The 14,113-nt window shown below is 35.6% G+C and overlaps 1 protein-coding gene across 4 annotated transcripts in view; it reads right to left on the bottom strand.

Annotated features, from left to right (window-relative positions):
• Positions 1-537: 537 nt before the first annotated feature.
• The window catches only part of PTPN3 (protein tyrosine phosphatase non-receptor type 3), a 91,019-nt gene continuing 77,443 nt past the window's right edge, over positions 538-14,113 (bottom strand). For all 4 annotated transcript variants that reach the window (XM_018070138.2, XM_018070139.2, XM_018070140.2 and 1 more), the window contains 3 exons: positions 8,064-8,209; positions 7,241-7,376; positions 538-3,396 (listed from right to left, as the gene is read on the bottom strand). In XM_018070138.2, coding sequence (XP_017925627.1) covers positions 3,319-3,396; positions 7,241-7,376; positions 8,064-8,209 — 360 coding nt within the window. In that variant the 3' untranslated portion in view covers positions 538-3,318. The remainder of the gene's footprint in view (positions 3,397-7,240; positions 7,377-8,063; positions 8,210-14,113) is intronic.

Raw genomic sequence — 14,113 nt, 5'->3', positions numbered from 1 at the left:
AGAATAAATGTTAGTGTATTTCACAGTGATGAAAACCTCAAAGGTTTATTGCTCCCTCTTCATCCACCACCACACTAGACATTTTGAATACTTATTGTCATGATCATGCCAGTACAGGCAAAATCAAGGTTAAACTGTTTATGAAGGTTATCTAGTATCTTGACTTCACAGCATTTTCTGCCATTTGTCAATTGCTTGACAGTTAAAAACTTTGTGTTAGGAGTTTTAACTCCTACAAAAAAACCCCAGAATGATCAATGAAATGTATGTCTTTTTAATTTCTTAATTCTTGTGGAAACAAAAGCTGGCATTAAGAAGATGTTTTCATAATTATGCTTTCATTGCAAGATCAGATCTAAGGCATACTTCATTAAGTGCAAAGTCATTACACACTACAGAGAGAAGACAAAACCCCTTCATTCTCCCCTATGGACCCTATAGGTACATGTGCAAAACCCAGCAAGACTGAAATAAAGATGGACACAATGTACAAGATATTTGTGTAGTTAATATTTCCTCTAACATTCAAAAAAAAAAAAAGTCTTACAGAGATTACTATTTTTATAGCTTTGAGTAGTCTCTCCATGGCTAGCAATTTCAAATAATTATTAAAATCCAAGTAAAAACTCACCAATGGTATTACCAAACCCAACAAAAGCAGCATTTGTTGTCACACTATGACCATCATCATTTAAACACACACATGCTAACGTAAGTCAAGCCTATACCATATATTTTGAGACTGGAGTTAAATAAGGAATAAATTTACAGTGCTTTGGTAAGTACATATTCAACATGAAGAAACATAAATAACAATAGGAATATAGCAATAACCTTGAACACAAATATACCGTAAATACTTCCATGAAAGAAATGGATGTCACAAGATGCTCTAGATATTTTTTGCAATTTATTTTTTTGCCTTTTTCACTTCTTGACAAACTATTAAATGCAAGTCATGCCAACTGCAAGGGATGACTCTGAGACCTGGGCACAACAAAACATGAAAAAAAGAAAACAAACAAACAAATGTTTTAACAGACAGGCACACACATAACAAAAAGGAGGCTTTTGTTAACCATCCAGGAGACTATATATTCTTTACTGCCCACTACTCCTTTCCTGGGAAAGATCCACTAGGTTTTCTCACTGCTCAATATTCTAACAGCAGCAAGTGGCCTGCACTTGTGCAAAGCTTTTCCACATGCATTTTTCAAAGAAGCTTCCCGAGCTATATGTGCATGTCCAGTATCATTTTACATTTGGTCACACAGATAGATTGAGCGATCTGATGCAGTTTAGCAAGATAAAAGTGAACCAGAGGTACGGTCTTTTGCCTCCTAATCTATGCCTAATCAAGCAAGAGGACAATGATCCAAAATACTACAAAAACTTCATTCAAAGTAAAATTTGGAATGCAGTATATAAGAATGACCACAAACCTATTCAGCCTTCAACCTAACAAAGCCAAGGTGGTTTCCATGTTGCCAATTACCCTGGGTGTTGCAACTAAAACTTTTGATCAATAGTAACCAGGTATTTTCTTTAGCTACAACTAATAATGCAATCTCAGAGAAAGATCCAAGCCTACAGAAGACAAGAGTCAGTAATTTAGCACATCCTACATTCAGTTTTTAGTTATCTCCTGGGGAAAAAAAACATAACCTTTGGTAACATGAGAGATGCATACTGTACAGTTGTGATAGTTTCTATAATGAAACTCCAGATACAAATGATAATATCCATAATACAAACCATAATTCTAAAATATATCTGAATATGTGTGTGCATATATATCTCTCAAAAATTATTTCATTTTCTCTTTTATACACATATAAACATCTGGCTAATATGCCCCATAAAAATTTTTCCTTACTTAGGACTAATCTTTTAAATAACAGAGTTTTAAACAGTCCCTTAGAATAATTTTTAAACACTATTAAAAAGTTAAGAACTATCTCAGGGTAATCAAAAAGCACACACAAAATAAATTAACATCATACAAATGTGGTTATATTGTTCAGAAAGTCTAATTCTCCCACCTGAAATGAAATAGAGACCAGTGTACCTTAGGGTGAATTATTCATCGATATACAAATATGTTCTCTCTTTCCACATAAATCTTCATGTGAATTTAGCTGCATTTCTGCATAAGCAAGAAACACAGTAAATCTGCAGAACTCTTGCAAAAGGGAGCTGTGTTCCACTGGATAAGAGCATTTTTGCTGGAGGGCAGCAAGTCATCATTTTATCACCGTCTGAACACTAGCAACACCTGTGCCCTTGTAAGCTTCACACCTTGAAATAGCAGCAACATATTTGATGGGTTCAGTAGTAATTTTTCTTCCAGTATTGGATTAGACTACTTTGCATATACAGTAAGTCAAAAGTCTAGTACTTGTGTGCAGCATCAATCCACATTTACATCTGAGAACTCATAAATATACATGGAAACAAACATGACAGAGATTTATAACTCATTTTAAGTTACAATGTTTTCAGTCCACATGACTGAAAAACAAGTATAAAGTAGATGGACAGCAGAAACAGAACAAAAGGAGTACAATAACTAAAACTGTAAGAAGTAGGTCACTGTTACAAGGGCAAGTTGCAATTAAAATTGATCAACAGAAGATGTAGACTGTACCATTTGCATAAATGCCTAAATGCAGCATTATTTTCACATCACATACAGTAGATGTGATTTCTAAGCATATTATAACAGCTGGCAAACTCACTAATAGATTTATGGTAAATGAATACTAAATTTCTCCAGCTCTTAATGTACAGTAGTTATGCATTAGCCTTTAAAGCTCTTCGTCATCCTTTTAGTAGTCAAGGCTGAATTTCCTTGAATATTTAGTATCCCAACAAGGAAATTACATATATTCACCTTCAATGAACTTTCATACAATACAAATATATTAAAATACCTTCTTAAGCTGAATCATTTCAATACTATGAGTTTTCTTTTTGCTATTTCAAATTAAATACAAGGAATTTTGTAACTTCCAAAGTGAAGGGTGTTTTAAGGCAGTAAAAGATATGTATTAAGGTTTCCATGATTGTTTCTGGTTGTCTATGTGAATAAAGCATATTACACACAATTACTGTCATATATTTATCTATGTGACTTTGTTACACTGTACATGATTTAGCAATCTTCTTGAGAAATTTAAAGTGCCACAGTTCAAATGTGCTCATACGTCTTTTCATGGGCTTCTAGTCCATTCTAGTTGCTTTGAGAAATGAGCCCTTTCTTTACTTAAGGAGCAGTCTTTTTTAGGTGAAAAAAAGAATTCATTCTTCACTGCTGTGCTAACTGGAATCCAGTGGTCGAACCAATCCTTCTTTGTAAACACGAAGAATAGCTTCACAAACAAATTTGTATTGACTCTGTAAAACAAAGAAAACAGAAAAACATTTATGGATGTTCAGGTAAACTCCTGACCAGATCATAGTATTGAATAGGACTAACAGTCCCATGGCTTCCTTTTTTCCTGGACAATGACAGGAGAGGAAATACAAAGATGGGAGGAGAAAATCCTACTCCTCTGGCTGTGTTCACAATAAACAAAGGTAACATTTACTCTTCCTTGAAGAACAAGCATTAAAAATCATGCACCGAGGAAAACACAGCCCCCAGTATTAAAAGCATTCATGATTAATTTTCAGGGAATAGGATTTATTTGTAAAACCTACACATATTTATATGATTTTGCTAACTAGTTAAATAATAGCTAGTTTAATTAGTTATTTACATTCCTTACATATCTCATCTTTTTTTCTATCTTTTTTTTTCCGGTTATCTGATTACTATGAGTATTCTGAGCTTGCCAATCTTACAGTTCCATGTTACTGGCACATCTAAGTTACATGACCAAAATCACATTTAAAGTTACCATATAGGATATATAGATGCAACTACCTAACTAAAAACTACCTTTTTTCCCAAACCACACTACTGCAGAAAAAGGAGTCACTTCATTTTCAATTTTTGATCAGACCACATATCTCCTTTTGTAACTGAAGGGGATCAAAACCTTTCAAATAAATAGCTTTGAAGAGTAGCAGGCACATTAATTTTTTTATCACCCAACATTTTGATCTCAATTAGATCTTATAAAGTCTTCACAAATTAGTGTTTCTTTTCTGCATTCTATTACAAAGACTATTCCTTTCATCACCTTGTGATGTAACTACCTGTTAAAATCAATTACCCTGCAAGCCTCTTTCTGAAAAGTGATACAAGGAGACATTATCAATAGGACTAAAAATCCACATAGACTGAAAAAATCTCTATGACTAACATAATCCTGAGAATGCAAGATGATTGAAATTTAAAAGAACTTGCAAAGATTGACAGCATCCTTCCCTCTTCTCTGAAAGTACCATTGACAAAACCTCCAAATGAACATCTTCCTCCAACTCCATGTCATACTCAGAGAAGCACAGCTTACATTTTTTAAATCCCTTTTTCCATATTTGAACTGTTCTCCCAGCTGCCCTTGTACTGTCAGCTCCCATCAACTCTTCATAAACATCTGGAAACATTCCCCCATTATCTCCCAAAGGGCAGGGCTCAAAGGTAATATTTGGACTGTGAAGGACCTTAGAGTGCACGTAAATACCAGCAGTTAGGAATGTTATTCTTGTCCATAAACTGTAAAACATTTTCCCTTAGATACAGAAAAACTTAAGGGAAACTGGGAGGTGGAAATGAGATTTCTGCATCTCAATTTTCCTGCCTTTTCTTTTAACCTTTCAGTCAATTACTCCCACCTTCAATATCACTCTGTTCTTTTGTCTTTATTTCTTAATTACCTTGACTTTTCTCTTCATCGTTATAGTAATTTCCATATTTCTACTGCTTGAACAAGTCAGGTGTGATATTTAGTTCTCTGTTCAATACTTCTGCTAACTTGTGGGATCGAATTACTGAACAAATAAAAGAATGAGCACTTCAGCATTGCTTACTCTGACTCAGTCTCTGACTACTTATTTTGTTTTCTCTTATCTGTTGCATGTATTCTTCCTGCTCAGTCAGCTGGTAGCTAGTTTTATTATGCGCATCCTAAAGCTCTGTTTTCTGTATTGTTTAGTTTTTTCTAATTTCTTTTTAATGGAGCATAATGGCTAATTTTTCTTTTTTTCAGTGAAAGGCCATAGTGTTATACCAATTTCGTTGTAGCTTTATAATTTTGGTTGAAACTTCTGTTTTGCTGTTCCTGGTAACCAAAGTATTGGTTTTTGAGAAACTACAGTTTTTACATGACTAAAAACAGACACTAAACTGACCAGTTAATAGCTCTGATGGGTCCATTCTTACCAAATATGCCCTGTCTGGTATTAACTCACAACATGCATCTGGCAAAGTGTATCATCTTAGAATTGGAGCACACACACAATCCCCACAGGGCAGCTGAACATGCTTCAGGCAAGGCTATTAAAACTGAACAATCTCTATATTACAACTGAATCATCTCTAATGTCTCCTCCCAGAAGCCCTAAGCTGAATATCAAATATGAGCAAACATGAGTGGGGCTAGCTAGAACGCAAGCATGGGAATGCCATAGAGCACCCAGGATAGATTGAAATATTAACATGTAGCTCTTTGGTAGTTTGTTTTCCCACAGCTGAGTGCTTGCTTCTGTGTCTCATTTACAGCACAGTATGACAATTTTGCTCATTGGCTTTTCACAACAGTACCTGCCTACTTTGGAAATAACAAGTGAATTTAGTTTCACAGTATTGCTGCTACAGATCATCCCTCTCCTGATTGTGCTGACAGCGAACTGTGTGACACACAGCAAGCAAGGTAAAGAATCCTATTTTAGGTATTCATTTTCCACACAGGGGGTCTGATTGTCAGTATATTTATTGCTATTCCTTGTATTCTTCAGTTATGTCAAAGTGTGGAGTGCAAGAACAATTCTTGTTGATTTCTGTTGTAACAAAAGGGACTCGGTCTTCCCAACAAGCTGAAGCTTACTTCAGGTTCTCATATCTGATTTTCAAAAAGAGCACCACTTCTAGACTAAGCCCGAAGTTGCTCAGATAGTTTTAGAAACTGAGGGGTGTAGATAGGTGCAAGTCCAGAAGTCAACATTCAGCTTCCTTAAACTTCATTTGATGACAACCTTTGTCATTATCTCAGCTTCCACTTCTGAGAGGAACAGGCAGGGGACCCTTCAAACAAATCCCTTCTCAACCACACAGTCCTGACACTCTTCCAGAGAGTGCACTCATACTGCAATGGAAAGAGTCCCAGCAGCATGCACGAACAAACTCTGCTCACTGAGCACTATAATGTTACACAGGCAACTATAAATCCTGATGCCTTTACACCCCTTTTTCTTCCTGTCTAGGCAATCACAATGCTAGCTCCTGCAGTCATTAACCTGTTAATGAACAGAATTTTTCTTCATAATTTACTTTTTCCTTGATCAAACGGAAACCAAGGCATTTTCTTTTGAACATTAGAGACAGAAATGTCCAATTTAACTGTTGTCTTTGTGGGTCTAACCCCCCTTACTTCCATCTCTCATAGGACATTTAGCTCTCCAAGATAACCCACACTTAGTATTCTTGTCATCCAATCTGTCCCCAAGAAAGAACAGTCTCTCATCCTTCAGTCTTAGTCTCTAACTTCAAATATATTCATTTCCAAAGCTGACACAAAATTGCCTTAATGATCTCAAGTTTTCTTTGAACCACTTTCATCTTAATATCACTGTCTACTTTCATATTTCAGTTACTGATACTACCCAACTTGCCCTTTGTTTTTCCAAACTGGGTAGTGGCAAAATGAAAAAAGTAAATAAATATTGTTCTTATAGAATTTCTACTCAAAGTGACCTGTTGAGAAGCCATTTCCTCTCTTCAAACCATGTGTCTTAGTTACAGGGACCTGGATCAGTTTATCACTATGGGTATAACCAAAACTGTGTATTCTACATCCTCTATGTAATTTCTGATGGACTGTTAATAATGGGTCATTTGCAGCAGCTGCCCAGGGCACACCTGACACCTCAGGCTACAAGCTGTGTTTTAAATACATACATCATAGCAAAGCAGCCTATGCCAGTGTGCTACCTTGTGCTGAATTTATGAAGTTTGAAATATAATGGCAACTGAAGACTCATACGAGACTCCTATATCTAAAAAATTTTTGTATCTGTTTTAAACCTTGACAAGTGCAGTATATACAGAAAATCAGGCTTCCTTTCCATCACTTACTGATGTTTGCACCATCATAGCTCGTTGGTCTCGCATTTTTCTTACAATATCCAGTGGATAAACAGGTTGGTTCCTTTCAATTAAACACATGGCTGTTTCCATAGTGACCAATACACCAGTACGACCGATTCCTGCACTGTGAAATGTAACAGGAAAATAGTCTATAAAATTGGGTTTTTGCAATGCACCAGATTCATATCATAGTCTTAATACTAGGTTGCTAAACAACTTCAGGAATTACAGAAAGACCTTAGTAAAATTTAAACAGAGTGCAAAGTTTATTTTTACAGCAAATTCAGTAATATTTTCTGGCAATTACTAAAAAGAAAATATCTTTTAATATAAATAAAACTAAAACCTTACTTAAAGTAAATGCATTTTTAAAAAATTATAACTGCTTAAAAATCTAAATGTATTGGTTTGGTATTTTTGACTTTAAAAAAAGGTAAGTTATAATTGACTGTTTTTATGAGAGGCAATTGAACAGCAGCAAAAAAGCCTTTGCAGTGCTGTTCAAAATGAGGTTATGACAGTGGTAGAGGATAAAAAACGGAGAACAAATCACACTGCAGATTTATCAGCTCTGTGATAATTACGTGACTAAGCCATTTCACCAAAAGGTTGCAGGAGAAAGGGAGACAAAGGAAACTCATCGTTTACATATAACATCAGTTTCTCTCTTCAGCAGTGAACACTTGTATTGCACAATTTAAGATTTTCATCTAATTCAAGGAATCTCCCGTCTTGGAGACAGACGTTTCACATGAAATGCTTATTCTAAGGTTGAAGCAGATCTATAATTAGAATTTTAAAACACAAGTACCTGCAGTGAACAAGAACTGGCTCATTCTTTACTCTCTTTGGCCTCATACAGGTCACAAACTCCAAGAAGTCCATGGAGTCATCAGGAACGCCATGATCAGGCCAAGCTACATACTGGAGATGGGTGACGGTGTGTTGTTGTTCTGTCTAAAATACAGTAAAGTTTTCAGAAAATGTCCAGTGTTAGGACTGCTGTATTCACGTTTACTAGATAAAAGTCACATTTTTCATAGTCAAAGTATTCTGCAGGTGCAATAAGAGGTAGATGTAGAAAATGTTTGTCATTTTAAAACTCCGCATGAAGTATGAAGACGTCATTATCAGAAAGCATATATGATGCATAACATTTTCTAAATAAATGAGATATCAAGCTTAACTTCCGTGATCTAAACAGATTTTAATTTTTTGGATTTATTGATTATTGACCTATTGTACTTTGAAATCCTGAGGTAAAATGAAACAAGGCATAAGCATAATAGTACTATATAATAGTTCAGAATAGGTTGAAAGAAACAACAGAGAACAGCAGAAGAACTATTGAGATCAGTATAAAAATAACAGAGGTTTGGGGCTACACAATCTGTTGTAAATATGTCTGTGCATACTTACAGATTCAGCTATAATAAAGTTGTCTGTAATGTTTGCTAAATCTGGTTTCTGTCAGAAAACATATATCATTCATACATGCTCATTTTACATATAGGAATGACTTCTGTATGATCCACAGAAGGATACTTTTCTGTATGGAAGCAATATAATTAGTTAAAAGATTCTGTTGCACAAAGAGTTCTTTTTGGTTCAATTATACCTCAAAATAAAAACAGTTTTAGAGAAGTTCTTTCAGTTTAGCTTTTTGTTAACTTTGATTATGAAACCACTCAATCATCTTTGCATGCAGATTGAGCTCAACTGATACATTACAGATGTAATTAATACTTAGGGTAGGAAGGAAAAAACTTAAGATGCTCCTGAGCTCTGCTGCAATGAGGATCTTGCTCTTTACAAGCTGAGACAAACCTTCATGTTCCTTTATTTCTTACACACATTTTGCAATAGTTAGACCTGCATGTTATTTATGTCCATTACCACACTTAACATTTGACACCCTACTGACATCTCCTTTATCACTAGATTAGTCTATAAAAGAATGCTCTTTGTGATGCTGGTGACTTCAAAAGGTTTCTTTCTTTTTCTCCTTAGTGCATAGCTGCTGAAATATAGAATGCCTTCAACTGCTTGCTTTCCTCTTCTGCTTGAGGAAGCGGTTCTACTACCAGGGAGCAGGCTAGTAGAACACAAAAGATAGAATAACTATTGCCTACTAAGTAGAGTCTTAGGAAATGCAATTCCAGTTAAAGCAATTGCAGAAATTTATAATTGCCTCCAGGGACCAAAAGATAAATGATACTTTGGCCCTTGGAGGCACAGCCTGAGCAATCACAATTAAAAGGTCCAGCATAAGGCCCAAGGGGACAACATAATCTAACATTAATAACCAAACTCCCTGTAATATGAATTGCATTGGGATCTATCACCCAGGTTATCACAAGATCCAGAATGACCAGGACCTCTGCAGGAAAAAGCATGGCCTTTTGCTACTCAGCTTTGCTGAGTAGGAACAGTTGATCCTGACCAATGATTACAATTCACGTTTTTCTGAAATGCCAAGATTACAAAAAAATACATAAACATGTCAAGAAAATGTAATTAAAAAGTTCTCCTTTCGAAATCTGTGCATGCTTAATCAGAACCTCTTCTAAAGAGAAATAACGCAGCAATTACACGTAACTGTTTGAGCTCATTCTCTTAAATCAGAGACATTTGAATTACAGCATCCTTGATTCATTCTAAAACTATCCAAGAGTGAGTATCCAGTTGCCTTCCATGTGCTTCAAGAAATTAAAGTCATACAGCATGGATAAGTGCCAGTGGCACACCTGAGAACCACTAATAGTAATCTGTAGCATCAAAAAGTCATTTTACAAGCTCAGAAAAAAAAAAGAAATTTCTACTTAATTTCTACTTATCATTACAGACTCAAATATAGTGAGTTGCATTTATTTAAATAGTTCACGACATTAAGTAACACAATCATGTTATATAAGACTTATTCAGAGTGAGAATATACTCTGAGAACATGCACTTGGTCCCTAGAGCTGGTGCTTTTGGTGCAATCATCTAATTTTCTATTGCAGACCCTAATCATCCATAGAGACCAACAGAGGTGTTTGTTAATTATTCCAGGTATGCCTCAAGCTTCAGTGTAGTTTTCTAGTTATTTGTGTTTTAATACAATCAGTTTTGATTCTTCTGGTTGAGCTCTTCTGAGATGATCCAAATTGTTAACATTTGACTGTTATGTCACTCGCTTTTCAAAATGCACAAGTATTTTAAAACACTTCATATTAACCTATTGTAAACAGTAGTTATAGTCATATATGTTAGAACTTTTTCTAAGTCTAAGCTTTTCTGTCTCAAGCAGAAAATATCAAATCAGTACTCTGACAAAGTCCAGATTTTTTTAAAGCTATTTTTAGTGGGCTTTTTTTGCCTTTTTTTTAAAAAAAAAAATAAATCTTCAAGTCTTTACATTCACAAGGAAAGTCAGCTTTTAAATTCAGAGAATGTCAGCCAAATAACACCCCACATGGAAATAACTAACATTAAAAGACCATCACACTTACTAAAATCTAGCACTCATACATGAAAAAAAATGCCAAATTGTAGTTACTGGTTTCATAGTTAGCCCCACTCTACATGTTTTGCTAACAATACTTATTTTTAAACACACTATTTCTGCCAGACCCTGCTTCTTTGTACAAACCTAGCTATAGAAAAGAAGAGGTAACTTCTCGTTACACTCGTGTTGCTCATCAAACCATCATTCTGTGAAACTCCTTTTAAGGCTTTTCCACAATTCTTTTTGCACTGACGTTTTCAGTGACAGTCATTATTCTAGCATCTTAATGTCTGATAGATGTATAATTTATCTAATCTGGTTTTGTTAGTCCAGTTTTATGAGTCTAAACTTACACAAAGTGAGACAGCAAGAGCTGCTCATGACTTGGCTGCTATTTTTGCCTAACTTAATCTTATACACCTTCTTGTTCCAAAATTATTTAATGTTTTTTGCATTTGCATGGACTTTCAATGGAATTTATGTATTTGGTATTTCCACAAATCAGCTTAAAAATTATGATTCAAAAAAATTAGTCCAAACAACTTAACAGACTCCAGTGACATTTCAGGATTATGTCATTTGGCCAGTTTCACATCAGCCATTTGGCCAACATTTAGATGCTTCATGGCAATAATCCACATTTAATTAGCAAGCGGCTACAGAGGTCTAAGACATCATATTTATACCAAGTTGTTTGTTATCGTCCTTCTTATAATAGTTGTTGTCACTACAGAAAAATTGTTTAACAAAAAACCACCAGAAAATTATGTACTTGTACCAACCCCTCCTGGGCAAATTCAAGACATCTAACTGCAAAACCAGATTCATTGTAGTTAAGCTAACATCTTAGATTTTGCTCAGAAACACAGCATAAAGACACATGATCTTTTCTCACAAGTCTGTCATTGGGATTGCAACAAAAATATGCATTCTCCATCCTTCTGCAGGTTGCAGCCTTGCTTATTATAATTACACAAAAGCTAAACTTCTTCATTTCATTCTAAAATGACAGACTCTCCCTCATTAATAAAAGAATTGCATGTTCTTCAGAAAAAAAATACACAGTACTTAGAATGATAATACTCATATAGAAAGAAGGAAATTTAGGCTTGAAATGTCAAGCTTAATTTTCACTTTTCTTAAAATCCAAACAATTGATTTTGCATGTCACCATTTTAGTTATTGTCCTTTTTGGTATAGGTTATAATATAATTTTCAATAATGAGGAAAAAAAATCACAATGTAGAACAAAATTAATTTTGAAATGGTCTTATTATCTTGTAAGCAGTAAAAGGTAGGGTCTTCGCCAGTGAGCTTCACAAATATAACTTGAAAGCTGAGTCTCAGTGATCAGGGTTAAAGCCCAGTTTCTGAAGAGTAGATCATATGGCAAGTGGCATTTGGCATTTCTTTGGACCACCGTTCACACATCATAATGCTTCTGTACACACTTGCCATAATACTTGTAACTTAATTTTGTTCTTTGGCTCTTTATAACTCAAAATCAACTTGCTTTCTTCTACCACAGGTATTTGACAGAACAGAACATGTCCAGTGCAGACACTTTTCAGAGAAACTGTACAGTGTAATGGGTTTGTTCAAGACATTTATGACATGGTAAAATTTATATAGATTTATATAGATTTATATAGATTTACTTGGGAAAAAAAAAAATACAAGGTCTTGTTTAAATGCAGAAGCAAAAGTTTCAATGAACCAATCTAAGAACCCCTAACATAAGCAAACTCAACTTTTCCCCCCATGAACTGTTGTATGACATGTATCTGGCAAAGAAGACAAAGCTGTGGAAAGCCTCAATCCAAACAATTAAGATGTATAAAAAATTAGAGATTCTATTTTGAGCTGTTTATAGCAGAAAGTGCTAGCAGTATACTACTTACATTGCTGCCTTTGTTTCATTGAATATCAACTTAACACAGTCATTAGAAAGCCTACATGCTGGTCATTCATAAACAGGAAGATATCAGTCATTCTTCATCTTACAATTTTACCTCCTCCCTTCAGCAAACTATAACATTCTTCCTTAGTGAAATGAATTTATGCTTAATCTTCAGTTTGTTTGAATTGCTGCATCCATTTCTTCCTCTTCAAATAATACCCTCCATTATTTCCACGGAAAGTGATAGCTTTTAAATGAAAAAGAAGCTTATCACTCCAAATCCCTCTATTTGCACTGTCACTGCCTGCACAATCATGTTAAAAAAATCCATATTATGACACAAGGAATTGCTTTAATTAACTTGACCTGGGTTGTTTATAAGATGTAAGTACTCTGTCATGGCTCTCACACTCATTCATTATAGCAATCATATAACTTGTCTTTCATGGATGAAATTCAATCAATTTTTAAACATCTTGAAATTTATTCTTTTTCTTTGAATAATTTCATAGAATCATAGAATATACTGAGCTGGAAGGGACCCATCAGGATCATCGAGTCCAACTCCTGGTCCAGTGCAGGACACCCCAAGAATCACACCATGTACCTGAGAGAATTGTCCAAATGCTTCTTGAACTCAGACAATCATCGTGTTGTGACCACTTCCCTAGGGAGCCTGTTCCTGTGCTTGACCACCCTCTGGGTGAAGAACCATTTTCTAATACCTCACTTAAACCTCCCTTGACTCAGATTCATGCTGTTTCCTGTCACTGGTCACTACAGAGAAGAGATTGGTGTCTACCCCTCCACTTCCCCTCACATGAGGATGCCGAAGTCTGCAATGAGGTCTCCCCTCAGTCTCCTCTTCTCCAGGTTGAAAAAAACAAGTGACCTCAGCCACTCTTTGTATGGCTTCCCCTCAAGACCCTTCACAATCCTTATGGCCCTTTCTTGGATGCTCTATAGTAGTTTAATGTCATTTTTCTATTTTGGTGCCCAAAACTGCACACAGAACTCCAGCTGAGGCCGCACCAGTGCAGAGCAGAGTGGGGCAATCCCCTCTCTCAACCGGCTGGAGATGTTTTGCCTGATGCCCCCCAGGACACGGTTGGTCCTCCTGGCTGCCAGGGCACTGCTGACTCAGATTCAATCTGCCATCGACCAGGACCCCCAGGCTCCTTTCTGCAGCACTGCTCTTCAGCCTCTTGTTTACTTAGTAAAATTTATCAGGTGAAAGAATGACAGGGCAGTTTGAAAACAACAAACAAGTTGTGGCAACAACTAACATAAAGTGCGGGAGAATAAAAACCAAAACAAATAAACCAAAACCGTGAAAAATTACAGTCTTTCAAAGTAATGTGAGTTACATGGTTCAGCAAGTATTATCTCCACAGCCTCGTTAAGTTCTATGGCTGGGTTCTACTCACACTTAAGTGAAATCAAGAACAAATGCTTGTTTCAAGAAGGGAAA

Source organism: Manacus vitellinus, unplaced genomic scaffold (assembly GCF_001715985.3).
Source record: "Manacus vitellinus isolate BGI_N305 unplaced genomic scaffold, ASM171598v3 scaffold_17_pilon, whole genome shotgun sequence".
NCBI lineage: Eukaryota > Metazoa > Chordata > Aves > Passeriformes > Pipridae > Manacus > Manacus vitellinus.
This window is presented reverse-complemented; position numbering and strand designations above follow the sequence as displayed.